This window comes from Anas platyrhynchos, chromosome 8 (genome assembly GCF_047663525.1).
Source record: "Anas platyrhynchos isolate ZD024472 breed Pekin duck chromosome 8, IASCAAS_PekinDuck_T2T, whole genome shotgun sequence".
Lineage (NCBI taxonomy): Eukaryota > Metazoa > Chordata > Aves > Anseriformes > Anatidae > Anas > Anas platyrhynchos.
The window spans coordinates 28221217-28238459 of NC_092594.1; the positions used below are offsets into that span (position 1 = coordinate 28221217).

At 55.6% G+C, this 17243-nt stretch overlaps 2 protein-coding genes across 7 annotated transcripts; one reads left to right on the plus strand and one right to left on the minus strand.

The window, feature by feature from the left end:
• Positions 1 to 1401: 1401 nt before the first annotated feature.
• TMEM125 (transmembrane protein 125) lies at positions 1402 to 9302 on the plus strand. 4 transcript variants are annotated; one of them, XM_027462745.3, is made up of 2 exons: positions 1402 to 1869; positions 6219 to 9302. In XM_027462745.3, the coding sequence occupies exon 2, from the start codon at positions 6530 to 6532 to the stop codon at positions 7190 to 7192; it is 663 nt and encodes a 220-aa protein (XP_027318546.1). In that variant the 5' UTR covers positions 1402 to 1869; positions 6219 to 6529; the 3' UTR covers positions 7193 to 9302. The 4 variants fall into 4 exon arrangements, with proteins under 4 accessions (XP_027318546.1, XP_038039170.1, XP_071898256.1 ...); XM_038183242.2 differs by lacking the exon at positions 1402 to 1869 and adding an exon at positions 5842 to 6110; XM_072042155.1 differs by lacking the exon at positions 1402 to 1869 and adding an exon at positions 5842 to 6012.
• A 3448-nt stretch (positions 9303 to 12750) lies between these two features.
• C8H1orf210 (chromosome 8 C1orf210 homolog) lies at positions 12751 to 16571 on the minus strand. Of its 3 annotated transcripts, none has more exons than XM_038183300.2 (4): positions 16158 to 16571; positions 14408 to 14927; positions 13552 to 13698; positions 12751 to 13407 (listed from the first exon to the last, which is right to left on the minus strand). In XM_038183300.2, the coding sequence occupies exons 1-4, from the start codon at positions 16245 to 16247 to the stop codon at positions 13028 to 13030; spliced, it is 1137 nt and encodes a 378-aa protein (XP_038039228.1). In that variant the 5' UTR covers positions 16248 to 16571; the 3' UTR covers positions 12751 to 13027. The 3 variants fall into 3 exon arrangements, with proteins under 3 accessions (XP_038039228.1, XP_038039230.1, XP_038039229.1); XM_038183302.2 differs by having other exon boundaries at positions 14408 to 15020; positions 16158 to 16552; XM_038183301.2 differs by having other exon boundaries at positions 14408 to 14915; positions 16158 to 16548.
• Positions 16572 to 17243: the final 672 nt, after the last annotated feature.

A 17243-nucleotide genomic window follows, 5' to 3' on the forward strand; every position in this document is an offset into this window, starting at 1 on the left:
TTTCCCCTCACTTTGTAGAATAAATTGAGTGGTAGCAGCCACTACTTTAATAGATGTGGTTTAGAGAAATGGAATCAATCTTTCTGAAGAAAAAGAACCTTGTCCTAATAAGAGGAAGAAGCATATGCAGGTGAAGAATGATTTCTAAGTGGTGATTAATATGCTTAAAAGTATGCCCGTGTGTCACCCTCATTAAAAAGATGTCATTTTAAAGATGATACAAAGCCTGATGGATGAAGCCTACATAGACAGCTGGCAAACTTGGTTCAAGAGGATTTTGAACTTGCTCATGGTGGGTAAGAGGTGACTAAAACATTGTTCGTCAAAGGAGAACACTAAAGGTCAGGCATAGCAAAATGTTACAGCTGGCGTTTATCAGAGATTCACTGGGAAAAAAAATATTTTCCCTCTGTACTAGGAAAACAAGGCCATGATCAATCTCCTACGCATGTGCTGTAGAAATGCTTTCAGAATTAAGTTTTAACTTGATTATGGTTTGGTATTCTGATGGTCTTCTGAATTTCTCAGGGTGCAAAGGTGCTTTCTGCTTTCATCCTCTCTTGGTCTGTGTTCTCTGATGAGCATCTCATGCTTTTATAAAGTTACATGCCACTTTTTAACGTGAATACATGGCCATCTTTAGAGCTTAACAAGGTTTCCTCTTGGATGATGTGTTTGTTAACTGGCCCATGAAAAGGACAATTTTTTCTGGGTAGGTAAGCTCGTTATTCGAGAGCATTTCTATAGAGATGTCCACCACATCCCATTTGTTGTTTTAAGGTTTCACCAACCACTGGAGAAATTGTATTTCACAAGGTTCAAAAGATCCTGTCACAGATGTCGTACTAACTGGTGTCTAAGTATTAGCATGTCCTAAGCTTCTCATCTTACAGCCTGTCAAAAAACTACCATGGATCTTAATAACTGAGTCTCTTTCCATTGCTCAGGTAAGAACCATTGTTCAGCTCTCTTTGTTTCTTTCTGCATCTCACAGGAGATTTTCTGGCTGCTCAGACCCATGTCAGTGATCCCTCTGTAGCCCTCTGCTATCATTAAGCCCAGCCACAAGGGAGGGGACCTGTGCTCCATCCGGGAGCCTGATTCCCCTGCTGGCTCCAGGACTCCTGCTACTCCCTTTTCCCCCGTCCTCTCTCAAGCGAGACCTTTTCTGCTTCCCTGATCCCCCTCAAATTCGGTGCCCTTTTCTTCCCCCCCAGATTGCTTGGAAGTCAGATCTGCAGCACGGTGGGCTCTGCTGCTGCTGTCTCCCAGGGAGGGGGTCCTGTGGCTGCCTGGTGACGGGAGGTGGGCACAGAGTTCTGGAAAAGCACTGTGACATCTTGCCTGGTTCAACCACCCGCCTGGACTAACACTCCACAAATACCCAGCCCCGACGCGATCAGACGGCCCTAGCCTTTACAGGACAGCAAACACTCGCTTAATAAATCCTCCCTGGCGCTGCCAACTTGGCTGCACACTTCCCTCACCTGCAGCCTCTCCCCAGCCCTGGACCCCCTTTGCTCGCAGCAGCCGGGAGGAAATGAGCCGCCCGCTGGGATCCGGGCGGGAGGGAGGGCGAGGTGGTGCCTGCGTGACTCTGGAGCCTGGCCAAGGCCAGCAGCAGGTTTGCTGAGCCGCCACCCTGCTGGGGAATGCACCTGCCCCGTGAGGGCTCGCAGCCTGTCGCTGGTGCTGCCCGCACCCGACCAGGAAGGAGAGCCGGCAGGAGCACCTGTTTCTTGGCAGGTGCCAGAGGAAGGGAAGAGATTTTTTCCCCGCGAGGTCCCTTCTTAGCTTGATCCAGTGGATGAAAAGCCTGGAAAAAACAGCCGGGAGCAAGGAGCGGTGTGGGCGAGGTGTCAGCAGCAGGTGAGTGAGCCTGGCTTCCCGGGAAGGGCCCCGCTCCTGTCCCGTGCGTGTGGGAAGGGCCCTACACCCCCAGTAGCTGCCGGCAGGTCCGTGGGCTGCTCCACAGGTGCTTCGTAGCAGATCCTGCCTTCTGCCTCCGCTTCACCCCTCCTCACCGTCACGCTTCTCCTTGGCACTTAAAGCACCGGAGCCTCTTGGTCTCCAGGACCCGCAGCCAGCCCTTGGCAGGGGTGCCTCAGGACAGGCCCTGTGGGCTCGGGAAGCTGGATGCCTGCTGCACACACAGAGAGGAGGGGAGGCACGAATCTGTGTAACAGAGCGTGCCAAAGCTATCGAGATTTCTGTAAAAAGCAGCTGCCTGCTGACCCTGCTACAACCAGCTCTCCACCACCCGTGTGCCCAGAGCCCCTAGACCCGGTGGGAGGAAGGGTTGGTCCTCCACCAGCCCGGGTGTCCAAATGGTGTCTGCAGGGAGGGATGCTCGCTGCTGGGGAGAGACGGTGGGCTCGCCGAGAGAGAGGTGTTCTAGCCTATGGGATTCAACAGGAGACAGGTGTTCAAGCCTGGGGATTGAGCAGCCCCAAAAAGGAGAAGCACTGGGAATCAGTGCCTGCTGTAGCAGCCAAAAGAGTGCAGATCTCTTGCCAGGATTTTGGGAAAGACAGAGAGGTGCCCCATAAAAGCCTCAGTACTCCCATTCCTCATGTGTTCCTCTGTCCCCTCTCCTAAATTCTCAAGGAGGAGATGTCCCAGGGCAGCAGTGTCCCTGATCCCAGTGGCACAGATGGGCTCTGAGCTTCTGCTTGGTTTGTCAGCAGTAACTCCAGCATAAAGAAACATATACGAGCTTCATTCTCTTTAAGCCTACACGGAACTGGAAAATTGCTTGAAAGGATAGAAAATTTGTATGCCTGTTCAGGACTGTAGGTTTCCATGGGGCTTGATTAGGGGTAATACGAAGAACAGAGCGGTGACAAGTCCATCCCAAATAGGTTATGGCTGGACTGGCCCAAAAGAAAATAAATTGTGGTGGACTGGAGAAACAGGGGAAGGAGATGGCTTGTACCTGTTTGAGATTGTGAAGCTCTGTTGGCATCTAGACTGCCAATGCAAAACGTTTCATGTATTGTTGTTTATTTCATAGTAAAACTTGCCAGGCTCCCCAGTCTCCATGAGGCTGGCATTGTCCACGTAGCTGCATCAAACCCTTCCAAAAGCTGGGGATGCTGCAGGAGCCTGTCCCACCTCCAGGCTTCCCCTCCTGAACACTGTGGGTAAGCAATGTCCTACATGGTACCCTAGGTTCAGGGAGAGGAGGAAAGTCAGGAATATTTCAACAGCTGACCTGTATGTGACTCTGAAATGAACATGTCAATTAACACTCAGTCTATGATCCACCTATCAGATATCAATCAGACATAAAAAGTCTGTAAGTAAATAAATAAATGCTCATACTGTTTCCTAGTGGTTGGCAGGCGTGTGTCTCTCATGCCTGCAGCCAGAAGTGGTCAGAAACCTGGTGGTGATGACTCTCATTTCCCAGTTAAACATTGCCAGAGCAGGAGAAAAAAAAAAAAGAAAAATGAAAAAAAAAAGAAAAAAAAAAAAAAGGAAAAAAAAAAAGAAAAAAAAAAAAGAAAAAAGGAAAGACTCACATTTTCTAACATTTTGTTTTTTCCTGAGTTCCCAGTGCTTTCCTGTTCTTTGTCCACCTGCCAGACAGCAGTGGGGAATGAGACAGCCTGTCATTTTTTGTCTGAAATGTGACCTTCAGTCAGAAAGCAGTGTGTGGTTGGGCTGCTCTTCTCCTTTTTTACTTCCACACAAAGAAACCCATCAGCAAGGTTGATGTGAGATCTAGTTTCATCCCTGCTCCAGATCTGGAGCCTCCTAGTCTGACTCTGAGGTTGTCTACTTTAAGCAGGTGTTTGGACCAGATGAGTTCACAAGGTCCCATCCCACCTAAATTACTCTGTGATTCTGTGTAAAAATAATTACACCAGGGATACAAACCCTTGCAGTTTAGAGAAGCCCAAACAAGAGTGGATGCTCATGAAGCAAAAGAATGTATTCCCTGAACATTTTCAGTTGGATGCAAGGAAATGTGGAGGCACGCTTTAGTGGAAGTCCTTGCTTCTCCAAATCATTCTTTTAATATAGGCTAACATAACACTAGAAAATACATACCGTGTTTTGTTCTGCAGCTAGGTGCTCTAACAGCTTTATCTTGCTCCCTGACCATATTCTGAGCAAATAAAACAGCTAAAGTTTAAAAAGCAGCATAAGAATGCAGTTCTGTAGCTTGGTTTTTGGTGGTGTTTTCCCTCCTCGTGGTTTCTGTTGCTGTGTTGCTTTTGCTTACTGTTTGACTCAGCTTGATTGTGTGCACAACTGCAGTCAGGTGACAGAAGGCCACAGCCTTTGCACTTCTTCAAGCTTTACGTTTCTTCAGTCCAGAATCTTGATCTTATCTACCGACCTGCTATCTACTAAACTCACCCGTTCTCTGGTAAGGATGAGATAAGGCACCTCTGTGCTTGGAGAAGGAAAGGCAGGAGGAAGTTGTACTTACACAGGGCAAGCTGAGCTGTTTGCCTAGGCTGGGGAAGTGCCGCCAGGCCTGGTGTCTTCTTGCCCCTCTGCTTTCAAAGCGCCCCATGAAACCCTCACCTGCTTGGGGACCTGTGCCCCAGGCACACGCGGCCATGCTGCCAGCCTGAGGTATCTTTACCCTCTTGTGCAGAATCAAATGGTCCCAGCGGGCACAGATCAGCATGCTCAACCACTGTTTTGTTTTGGTTTTTTTTCCCCCTCCAACTGATGTTTTCTGGTTGTCCTGGCTATAGCCAGGAGCCGCAAGTCCCCAGCGGGCCTGCGGGTGAGCATCGGCAGTGCGACCCGCTGCATCCCAGCCCAGGTCCCACCGAGCAGCAGTGCAGGGGAACCGCACGGTGCTCAGTTGTGGAGGCATGGCAGGTCCCAGGCCGGCACACCAGCAGCGGCTGAGGCTTCCTGGACACGTGGCAGCAGCTGGCAGCGAGCCCCGAGCCACGTCCAGGCTGAGCTCACGCTGCGCCGCCACAGTGACTCAGGGGGAGCCGGGCCTGACGCTGTCAGGCGGTGACTGGTTCGGGCACCCCTGCCATTGTCCTCCCTCTTCCCCCACCCCGCGGTGGCTTGTCCCTGCTGGAGATGCTGAGATGAGGCCTGGGCACAGGGGGATGTGGTCTGTGAGAGGTGTCTGGGGAGAAAAGGTCCCTGCTGCATGCAGGGCTGCTATGCGTGGAGGCCACCAATGTTCTCCAGCCGGCCTGAATGAGCCCAGAGTCCCAGTGCTGTGCTGAGTGCGGCACAAAGACAAACTCAGCACGTTAGGCTGGTGGTCTCCTGGAGAGAGCTGGAACACAAGGGATCTGCATCAGTTCCTGTCCCTGCCCTGGGCTCCTGTGGGACTCCAAGCAATTCCTGTGTGTGGGTCTGTGATGGCCGAGGTTGCACCATCCTGCCTGGGGGGCAGCTCATGGTCTCCAGGGTCTGACACGTGTCCCAAGGGCTCAGCCCTACCTGAGCTTTGCCAGTTGCCTCAGCACTGTCCTCTTTGGGCATCAGCTGTGCTGGAGGGGTCACCAGTGCTTTGGGAGCAGCCAGAGCACTCCTGTACCAGAGCTGGAGGTTAGGTGAGAGAAAACCACACTGCCAGGTCCCAGCTGCTTCTGCTCTTTCCATCCGAGTGCTGAGACACAACCACCACATTTCTGCAGGAAACCTGGGAGGGGACTGCCGGTGGGGCAGGGGCAGGGATGGGGCTGAGGACATGCAGCAAGGGCAGCTCGCCCTGTTCCAGCAGCTGGACTGGAAGGGTTAAGCCCCAGCCCAGACCCCCACCTCCTGCTGTCACTCCGGGCAGCAGAGCCAGTTGGTGACAAGAGGCTGATGCTGATGAGGGAGCATGTGAAGCCGGAGCTGTGAATGGGGCTTTATCCCCGGAGGGACTGGCCTCTGCTCCGTCCTGCCCCGCTGCCAGCACCAGCTGCAGGCAGGGCCCCGCGGGCAGTGACGTGCCAGTAGCCTCCGAGTGGGGCACGCGGGGCTGGGGAGCTGGAGACTCTCTCGGGCAAGGGTTTTGCAAGGGGAACTGGCCAGGTCAGGGCAGGCTGAGGTCTCCCTGCAGCATGCGGAGGTTTCCTGGGAGGACACAAGCGGCCCAAGGCATGGGGCTTTTGTGAGGACAGCAGGGGAAGGTCAGCAGGCCAGCCCCGAGCAACTGAGGTCTGGGGTTTAGCTGGGGACTGTTCAAAACAGGGAAGCAGGATCTCTGTTTAACGCTATCTTCTCTTCTTGGCTTTCAGATGAAATTCACAGGAAAGGAAGGACACAGCCCTGGACGTTCTGGTACTGCGCTGCTGTGGGGATGCTCCACCATGTCCTGCAACCCTTCTCGGAGGGTGGGCTCAGCCCCGGCACACGGACCGTAGCTCTGCAAGTGGCACTGCCACAGAAGGGAGCTCCGCCAGGCTCCAAGGAACAAGACTGAACCCTCTTGAACTTGAGACATGTGGCTGCCTTCACAGCCACCGCTGCTTTGACGCCCCCCTTTGCTGTGAGGGTCTAGTTCCTCTGTGCAACCCCCCCTCGTTCTGTCCCCACCCAGCCGCCCACCATGCCGGAGCTGGCAGAGCTGAGCACCCCCCGCACGCCCGCGGACGCTGACCACATCCAGAGGAACATCCTGGAGGAGCACGTGGAGCTCTGGTGGTTCCAGGACCCCAAGAAGTCCATCCTGTGCTACGGGGTGGCGGTGGTGCTGATCCTGGCCTGTGGGATCGGGGGCATCATCCTGCTGTACAGCACCAGCAGCCGGTCCGGGGAGTGGCGGCTGGCGGTGGGCACCACGCTCTGCCTCCTGGCCCTGCTCGTGCTGCTGAAGCAGCTGCTGAGCTCCGCGATCCAGGACATGAACTGCATCCGCAGCCGGGACCAGATTGAGCTCCTGAAGAGCGGGGGCTTATCGGACTGCCTGGTGCTGCTGCTCAGTGCCCTGGTGCTGCTGGTCTGCGGGGTGGTGCTCACCATCCTCTCCACCACCACCATGCAGCTCAGCCCGGCGCGGCCGCTGGCCAGCATGTTCACCAGCGGGATCGTCCTCCTGGTCTCCGGCAGCGTCATCCTCCTCTGCCTGCTGCTCTACCTGCTCTACACCTCCTGCTGCCAGGCCGCCCCGCGGGGCCTGGAGACAGGCGAGATTCGGGTCTTCACCATCTCCGGCCGCCTCGCTGCCAACAGGCGCCTTCCTCCCACCTCCAGCATGGCCAACCTCATCTGACCCGCGGCCACTCTGCCTGTGCTCACTGCATACGGCCCCTCTCAGGGCTTTTGCTGGCCTTTCCCAAAGGAAGGCCACGATTTGTGCCTCGGATTTCCTTCAGAGATGACTGGCATTTGCTGCACCTGGGCTAACAGCGCGGCAGGGACTTTGGGTTGCCTGGACAGGCTTTGTGATCCGGAGCTTTACGAGCACGGCGCTGGCCTGTTCTGCTTTTTATCTTGGCAAAGCCTCCTGCGACAGCTGCTGCCTGCCCCACCGGCCGTGTCCCACTATCACAGAGCCAGGTGAGCCCGTCCCGCACCTCGGGGGACCCCAAGATGTGTCTCCTGCCATTCTCTGGGCCATGCTGCTCCTGGCAGGAGAGGCTGCGACCACTGGTGGTGTAATCCCAGCCCGGCCTCTGAGAGAGCTCTTGTGGGGGGATTTGAGGGGGAGTCTGTGTGCCAGAGCCCCTGAAATGCCTCTTGATTCTGCAGTACCAAGATCTTTCCCACTATTCCCTTGCTGCAGCCCCACCATCTCAGGCCTGGGGCTGCTGTGCGTGGAGAGCTGCTGCTCTGCCAGGGAGGCGAGAGGTGTCCGACCTCAGCAACCCCTGCAGAGACACCCCGAGTGCTGCGGCTCAGCCCAGTCCCCTTCGGGGTGCACAGTTTTGTGCACAGCAGGGCAGCTGCTCCGTTACCACCTGGGCCGTACCCTGAGTTTGCTGGTTTTGTCTGTGAGGTATCTACCACTGAGGTGCCTTTCCTAGGGGCAGGCTAACAGCTCACTCTCAGAAATTTTTCCTGTCAATTGAGGCTAATCTACCTGTCAACATTTTTATTTCCTCCATGGACCCATGAACCATTTCACTGCTTCTGCCCTTTCCATCCAACCTTCTTAGCCAAGCTGTTTCCCTGCAACCCTCTCTTTTTCTCTCCACCTTCCCGTCTACTCCCATCTCCCTTGACCTGAGCTGCTCTGCCCTTTTTGATCTTTATTTTCCAAGTTCGCCCTGAGAACTAGGGTCCCTGTAATAGAAAAAGATCAAACTTTTTCTTTTTGGTGTCTGGTAGCAAATTTGTTTTGAAGAGGTTGATAGCTCGATCCCTTATCCCTGCCTGTATTACACCTGGAAGCAGTGCTGGAGGTTCAGCATCTGTGAGCCCCACAAGGTGCAGCTGGACAAGGAGGACTTCATCCCTGTGCAGCTCCAGACCACACAATCCATGACGCATTCAGATCATGAGGGCACTTCTGTCTTCAGCTGCCCTTTCCCCTTTCCTACTGACATTCCTTCCCCCTGAAGCCTGGGATTGTTTTCCCCAAAGTATGGGAACATTGTTTTGTTTTTTCTTTTCTGGATCTCTGTTTCTTTTTTTTTTTTTTCTCTGCCACTTTCATATCATCCATACAACTTACTAAACTGATGTTTTCTCCCCTCTCTGCATCACTTCCCTTAATGCACCCAAGAACTGATTCTGTGCTGCTAAGCTCGGGTCCTTCTGTGCTAAATGTTCTGCATTTGTGTAGCAACGAGCAGTCCTTCCCCACAGGGCTGCTTAGCCCCAGGTTCAGCAGGGACGGCTGTGTGCACGCATGGAGGGACGGCCACAACAGGACAGAAGTTCTGCACCTCCCGCAGCTGCTGCTGTGCACGTCTGTGCGGGTGCACGTGCAGGAACACTGAGCTGCACCGGCTCTGCCTGCAGCAGTGCTTTTCCTGTTGCTCCCAGTTTCCCCGCCCTGCACGCGTGGACAGGTCACAGGGACCTGCGTGCCAGCTGTTTTGCACACCTGGGCACTTCTGTGAAGACGCACGTCTGTGCCCAGCTCGCAGCTCTGTGCTGCCCGCCTGTCAATGTGAATCCTTCCCTCCATAACCCCTGCAAAATGTGCCCCAATGCACAGGAACTGTGCCAGGAAAGGATGCCAGGGGACTACGTCCCAGCCCAAGGAAGAAAGAGATAAGAACAGGCTGGCTGTGCAGAGCGAGGTTTGGGTATCAGGCTGCCCAGATGGATGGAGCCTGTCACTGACTCACCTCCTGCAGCAGCATTACTGTTTTGTTCCTTTCTCATTTCCTGTGTTGTGCATGGAAAAACATAATAAAGTGTTGCAGAAGTTGGCTGTGCCGAAGGCTGGTGCTTCAGCGTGGGCTCTTCTCCAGAGCAGGAGATTGCAGGGCTGTGCAGATCTGACCTCTGCTCGGGGCTGGAATCACGACCGCCTGGGGTCCATCCTTCGCCTGTGGTTTCAGCTCATCAGCTAGCAGGGCAACGCTGACACACTCCCCCAGATGCCTGTACTTATCTCCTGGTATGTGACTCCCACCTCCCAAAGCTCACACATCTCCCTCTGCTCAAGGACCTTGCCACAACAGGTCCCCCTTAGCACTGCCCCATGAGCCTAAGAGCCGGCCATGCCCCCGGCAGGAGCTCATTAAGCAGGCAGAGCCACCTGAACGTGACGGTGCTGGCTGGGTTGTTTACAGAGAAGCTGCTTTGCCCTGCGGTGGGGCTCAGCCTCAAGCCTCGTGGTGGCAGCTGCTGCCTCCGGGGAGCCTGGAACCAGTCCTGCTGCATACCTGCTGCTGCTCACATCCGCCAGCCTGAACCTCCGTCCTCTGGGCAGCTCCCAGGGATGACCCCTGGACGAGAAGGCTCCTCCTTTCCTGCTCTGACCCTCTTGTGTCCCCAGCTCTGCGGGCCACATGCATTTTTCCCCAGCACAGGCGAGCTGCCAGTGCTTGCCCCTGGCACTGGAGCTGCCTGGGGGTGGTGGAGAGGTGCTGGGCGCCCCGCGTGACGGGAAAGCATCCGTGCTGGTCGGTTAAAGAATAAACAGGTGGGCATCCGAACAGGGTCAAAGTAGACAAGTAAGTAACCACTTGGTACTGAAGAATGAGAGTAAGTGAGATCCTGAGGTAAAAAAAAAAAAAAAAAAAAAAAAAAAGCAAGCAGTTGGGTGTTTAATCTCTTTTAAGACATCGTTGAGACCAAAAGTAAACTACTGCATCTAGCATGAGTTCTTATTGTAAAAAGCATATTGAAAATCTCAGAAAATAGCCTCCTAAAGATAAATTAAATGTATTTTCCCAGCCCTCAGATTTAAGTTTTCTCTTCTACATTACGTGAAATATGTTAGGAATTTCCTAAAATCACAGCATATAGTGTATCTTCAGAGTGAGGGGCAGAGGTAGAAGAGGGCTCTTAAGGTGAGCCCAGAAAGCAAAACTGCAAAACTAAAGCCGGGATGAGTTCAGTTCAGAGCTGTGGCATTTAAGAAAGAAAACTGAGGGACCACTAAAACAAGCCACCAGGTTTTGCATCTCCTCGTGGTTTCAGAAAAGACTTTCCCTCCCCGGAAGATGCTTTAAGCTACCACCCTGCATCAGACACCTGATCCGGTTGTGCCCTTTGTTTCACATTCTCTGACGTGTGTTATCTGCCTCTGTATACACTGCGCTGCATAAATACCTTAATATGTGCCAAAGGAGTAGATGGTTTACAACAAAAGGGAGGTCTGGAGGGCACAGGGGACTCAGCAGCGTGGCAGGGCTCTGAGGAAGGCATTCCCCATGACCAGGCACCCTCAAGCAGGGCGGAGGTTCCCCAGCTTTCAGGGACAGCAAGGACTGGGCTGTGTCATCTCATCACAGAGATGACAGGAATGCAAAAATTATAACATTTGCATAATTCAGGGTTGGAGATATGCAATCAGTCCCGTGAGATGGGGTCATTTTGCCCCAGCGCACGTGCCTGGCTGGCACCACAGCCTTTCCAGGTGCCTTTGTAGCACATCTTGCTGTACAGGGGGGAGAGAAAATAGAGAAGGAAGACAGCAGGAAACAATTCTGGAGAAACGTACACAGGAACCCTGCAGCGACACGCCAGGACGGTGTGCACGAGATCACGTAACAGGTTTGTTTGCACAAGAACAGAAGTTACGCCGCGAATCTCTTCTCTCAGGGCACAAAGTGCACAGCAACGCCTGAGCAAACCCGAGGCAGCACCCATGTCCCAGCCCGGGCAGAGTCTGCGGTGGGGCCGAGCACCATGGGCTGGGGTCTCTGCTGAGGGTCTTGCAGTTCCTGGCTTTCCTGCTCCATCCTCGTGGGCAAGCAGTGAGCCCCTCGACCTCACAGTACCCCATGGCCCTGCTGGGGAGTGGGGGGCTCCAGCCTCAAGGGAAGTAGAGCAGGGAGATGAGCTGGGGTCCTGCTGCCACCAGGAGGGGTTACTGGGGTAGGAGGGAGATTTTTCACAGTGGTTGCTTGGTCAAAGACACCTGGAAATGCCCCTGTCACCCACCAGTGCCAGCCCGCCAGAGCCCTAACAAGCTTACGTGGGATGGGGGAATATGCCTGGCAACTGGGACCTCGCTTTGTCTCCCATTTTTCCTAATTATTTTCATGCTTTAACCTGTAGACCCCAAAGACTCTGGTTCCTTAATATCTCGCTGTCTGGGTGTTAATACAGCTGGAGGGAGCGGCAGAGGGCAGAGACACTGCCCTGGCTGGCAGGCAGCTGAGGAGCTGGTTCCTGGGGCACCCGGCCCCGGTGCCTCACGTGGTGCTGGAAGCGGCCCCTGCTGCCAGAGCAGCCGTCCCACATGAGGAGAGCACACTCCTGCCGTCCGCAGTGAGGACACGGGATCCTTCCAGCTCTCCATAGCTGTTCAGCATCGTTTTCCCTGTTCTACCACCCAGAGAGTCAATCAACTGCATGTGCTGCTGGCAGCATCGGCGTGAACACAGCATGGCGGCGGGAGGAATGAACGTGATGCCAGCACAGAATGAGGCTCAGACCCAGCCTCCTGACAGCAACAAGTCATGGCAGAGCACGGGGAGCTGCGGACATGGCTGCTGGGGGGCCCAGCAGCACCGCTCCATGGGACATGCCAGCGACCCAGCACTGCCTGCCCCTCGCAGCTCCGTGAGTGGGACCGGAGCCATGCTGGCACACACAGGGCCGACACGTGAAGTGTTTGCAATCTAAGCAGTGAGCTGGCTGACAAAACACTCAGCCATCGGAGCCAAACGTATAGGCCAGCTCCTGGCGTGGTTTCACCCAGTTGGCTCCAGGAGGCTGTTGACAAAAAGGCAGGTTTGGCAGCTGGACGCGTGCTGGTACGGCGCCCTTCAGCTGGCGCTGCAAGGCAAGCGGCCATACTCCAGCTATGGACTTCTGTGAAAGGGAATATAAAAAGATATTGCTAAAACTACACAAGTTTAGTCAGATAATTAGCAACTTTAGTCAAACAATTAACTATTAAGCAGCGGTTACAGCCCTAAACTTTCCTCCTGTGGGCTGGTAAAGGTTTGCTGAACGCACAATGATGCTTCAACCTGTGACAGAGTGCAGTGACACACACTGTCCCTGCCACAGGAGAGGAAAGCCCAGGTGAGTAACTCTCCTTTGCCAGAGACCCAGCAAAGCTACCAGCGGTGCTGGTGTGACATATCCCCCATCCCCCATGCCAGGAGGGGTCCGGAGACCTTGCCAGGCAGCCCCACACCCCTGGTCAGCTACGAAGCCACAGGGAGAGCCCCAGAAAACCATCACAGGCAGAGGCAGGGTTAAATCACGCTTTAATCACATTTTAATCCTCCTCGTCCAGCTGCAGTCAGCACCGTCCTGCTCCTCCTCAGCACCCGAGCAGGGCTGGGAGAGCAGCAGCGTGTCTGGTGTCTCCAAACCGGTGCAGCCCCGCTGGCATCACACTGGGGCATGGGGACCCCTTCTCCCCACTCCTTCCCTCCTGCTCCCCTCCGCATGGGGACAAAAGCCAAGGGCAAGTGGAAAAGGCAGGAAGGAGATGGGGGCATGGGGATGGAGAGGGGCAGCAGCCTCAGATGGAGAGGTGTGACTGCCTCTCCTCCTCCTCCTCCTCCTCCTCCTCCCGCAGCTGCTCGCTGGGCTGGATGTAGTTGTCCTCGATGAAGCCGTCGTCATCCTCAGCTTGCAGGCCGGTGACATTGGGCATGGGGTGGCTCTCGCCGTCACCCCAGCCTGAGGAGCCCCTGTCCCAGCCCAGGCCTTCCTCCATGGGGTTGCCTCCAATCGAGCTGGTCTCGGGCAGCGGCCGGTGGTGGTAGCTGACGAAGTTCTTGTGGCAGAGCTTGCACTTGGCCACCAGCGCCACCAGGATGGAGATGCTGATGGCTGTCACCAGGAAGCCCACCAGGTACGGCCAGCTCCTTCCTCCCTTCCCCACAGGCACGGTGGTGGCTGCAGCAGAGAACAGGCACGTCAGGGCACTGCGGGCCAGGCTGCAGCACCGCGAGCTGCAGGGGAGAGCGGGGGGTCTCCACCATGGGGACATCACCCGTGGGGGTGGGCAGGAGGGAGCTGGTTCTTACTGACACAACTTACTGTCATTGTGGGTGGCTGTGGTCAGCTGCTCCGGGCTGACATCCCGTGGAAACCGCTGCTTTTTTTGGCAGCCCAGGTCCTGGGAGTCCAGAGCTGCGATGTCCTGTCCCCACAGCTCTGGGGGTGATGCACAGGTGACCTGCATGGCTGGGAGACACACAGGCCAAGGTGAGACAGGGGATCCTCACCTGTTCCCTCCCCTGCTCAGGGAAAGTGCTCCCTGCCTGCTCCTGGCTTGATGGAGTGCCTCACAAGGCTGTCCCAGCACTGCCTTCCAGCCAAGATGGTCCCCAGCTCGGTGTAAGGCACAACCAGAGTTAAAAATCCCTAATCATGGAGCTGTCAGCAACAAGCAGAGCTGTGCAAGTGTGAGTCCATGATTAGCAGGCTCTACTTAACTGGGCAGTGCTAAATTCATGGACACTGACAGAAACCCCACAGTCATAGGGCTGTTCTTACCTGGGAGCTGAGCTCAGGGGTTGAAGCCTGATCCTGCTCCTCAGGTGGAGATGCTGAATGCTCAGCAGCTTGTGAAAATCTGGTCACTTCATGCAGATACATATATATAGATTTAGGAGCCAAGCTGTATGTGCTGCTCATTTCCCAGAAAACTGGATAAATTACAGCTCACTGAATATTTTCCTTCTGTCTGTCATTCCTCGAAATCTTTGATACTGTCTGTAGCCGCAAGTGAGGAACTGACACCACAGCTCAGTTCTGTGTCCCTCAGCAGGGAGGTGAGAAATCCCTGGGCAGCAGCCTCAGAGCCTGCAGAGGGGCTGGAGAAAATGATCAAACTCCCCACACACAATTCCTCCTGTCTGAAACCTCTCCTGTCACCTGTCCCCTGACTCACCTTGTCTGCGCTTTAGCCACTGCTGCAAGGGATGAGCAGCACAGTCACAGACCCAGGGGTTCCCATCCAGCTGGACCTCAGGGACAGCCTCCATCAGCTGCAATGTTGAAGCATCCACGGACAGCAGCGCGTTGCTCCGCAGGTCCAGGTGGAGAAGACCTCTCAGCGGCAGGAAGAATGGGACCTCCAGCTCTTGCAGACTGTTGTTTCTTAGGAGCAGTGTGTGCAAGCTTTCCAAGCCCTTGAAAGTGTCTGTATGTAGAGAGGTGATGCTGCAGCTGCTCACGTCCAGCAGCCGTAGTGCCCCCAGGTTGGAAAAGACAGCGGGGCTCAGTGTGAGCAGGGCATTGCCAGAGAGGTTGAGGGAGTGCAGGGAAGGAAAATGCATCAAAAGTGTCCCATGACGAGGCATGACCAAGCTGTTGAAGGAGAGGTCCAAGCCAGTGATATTTCTTGGAAGGGAGCTCGGAGCATACAGAAGGTTCTTCCCGTTGCAGTCGGCCCATCCCTGGGGAAAGAGCTGCTGTCTGTGATGGGCTCTCTGTACTGAGGAGGATCTCTGGACTGAGACTGCCCAGAAGTTCAAATGTCTTAATTAACTACGCTTGCAGAGCTTAGAAAAACAAAGACACAAATGGGTGCAAAAATACATGAGCTGTCAGTTTGATGTGAGTCAGGCTAAGCGGAGATAGACAGAAATCAGCCTGTCCCCACTCCTGGGGTAGTTGCCACCTGGGGTCACCTTGCAGCAGGCTCCATGGGCTCTGCAGCCCATGCCAGGAGCTGCTCCCCGGGCCCCGTGCAGGGAAACAGCACCCACACCTGCCTGCTCCTGTAGCTACACAGCAAATAGTGGCTTAGTGCAGGTTGCCTGCATCTGTACTAGAGAATAAAACAGACTGGAGGCTGCTCTCTGTCCCAGAAAGCCAGCAGTCCATGCTGGATAGATCCATTGACCCAAGCAGATGGATTTCCTTTTCCCTCCAAAAAATGACATGGTCAAATTCAAGCTGGTTTGGGGAGCAGTCCCAGCACACGTTACTCCTGCCTGGGCACTAACCGGGACAGGGCTGGCTGGGAGGGAAGCTGCCGGAGATGTAACACGGCCAAGGCACTGCTGCTATTTACTATAGGAGCCACGTGTGGGTGTCCCGTGCTGGACACTTGCTGTAGCCCTTGGTGCCAGGTTTCCAGTCCGGCTGCTCTCCAGCTAGCAGGCATTTCCATTCCTTCACCTCCCTCACGGCCACCTCTCCTTCCATCCTCCCATTCTCCCAGATCTCCTGCCAGCCCCTTCCCTCCCTGCTTGCCAGAGACACAGACAGGCACTTACAAACCCGGACTGACAAGGACTGGATGGTGCCAGGGCCAAGCCGCGGTGGCACCGCACAGGCACAGTGCTGAGCTCACACAGGGCAGGCTTGGGGCTGCTGGGGACAAGGGTCCCGCTGCGAGAGCTCCCTATCTGCCATGCTGCGGCCTCAGTCAGTCCCTGCGTCACCACACAAGGCAGCAGGGACCGAGGGGCTCCTGGGAGGTTGCACACACCCCGTACACACCAGATTTTGGCTGGGAGCCCCTCAGGTGTCCCTGCCTGCCACTGCTCGGGGGCAGCTGCGGTGCTGCAGCTCAGCAATCCCCGGAGCCAACAACACGGCAGCCCGGGCAAGTCCCCGCCAGCCCCGGCATGCTCCAGCAACCAGCAGGGACAAGGCCACCCCGAGCCCACCCCCGGGTCCCCATCCCCTACCTGGCTGTGGAGGCTGCAGGGGTGTCCCGCCACCGCGGCCGCCCAGGCGCAGAGCAGGCCGCAGACAGGGAGCAGGCCGGCAGGAGCCATTTGGCTCCAGGAAGCTGCCGGGCAGAAAAACAAGTTTGAGGGCGGGTGGTGGAGCCGACCGTGCCGGCGAGGCGAGGTGCGGTGGTGACGGGGGACGCCCACCCCCGGCCAGGCCACGGCCACCACGATGCCCCGCGGTGCCGCTCACCCGGGGCCAGCCCGGCGGCCGTGCGGCACAGGGCAAGGCGGCGGCTGGGTTACACATTAACCACCGCGCCTCGCCGCCCCGGGGGCTGCTCCGGGCAGAGGCAGGCTCCTGGCCGGGTGGCTGGGGCAGAGCAGGAGGTGGGCATGGAGGTGGCACCTCAGGAGGGTCGCGCTCAGGGGAGCGGCTTGAGGACGGCTGAGCTTGGGGCTGTCCGCCAGCCATGCCCTGGAGTCAGCGAAAAACAGGGAAATGATCCTTGGGGAAAGGGTTTTCCGGACACCTGTCCCTGATCAGTGTGGGGTAAATGTAACACAGACGGGCACCCTGCCTCCTCCTGCTTTGCTGATGCAATGGGCATGCTGGGGATGCCAGCGGCATCGTCACGCAAAGGCACCGTCACACGGAGGCATCGTCACACACCAGCCCCAGTGCTGGTGGCAGCCTTGAACCGAGCCTTGCAGAGCATCCCCAGGGCCCGCTGTGCACAGAGAACAGAGCAAACCGCCAGAAAGGCAGGGCTAGGAAATGCTGCTGAGGCGGCCTGTAGGTGGACTCGCAGGGTGTTTGCGTTTCCTATCAGGAAACGTATCAGTGCATTATGGTTTCTGGCATGCGGTGCCTTGGATTAGAATGTGCAAATGATAACAGAAAGGGGTATTTTTGTCACTATTTTTTTTAGTCCATTATGATTCAGCAAAAACGTTCGAGTCTGTGAATCCAATAGAAACCGAGGTGCTGTGGAACCACCCTGTGGTCCTATGGCTCTGTGTTAGAGGACAGCAAGTGTGGTGGGCACAGCTGCACCAGGCTTGCTGGTTCCTTGTCTGAAGCTGCAGAGTCCTTGCTGA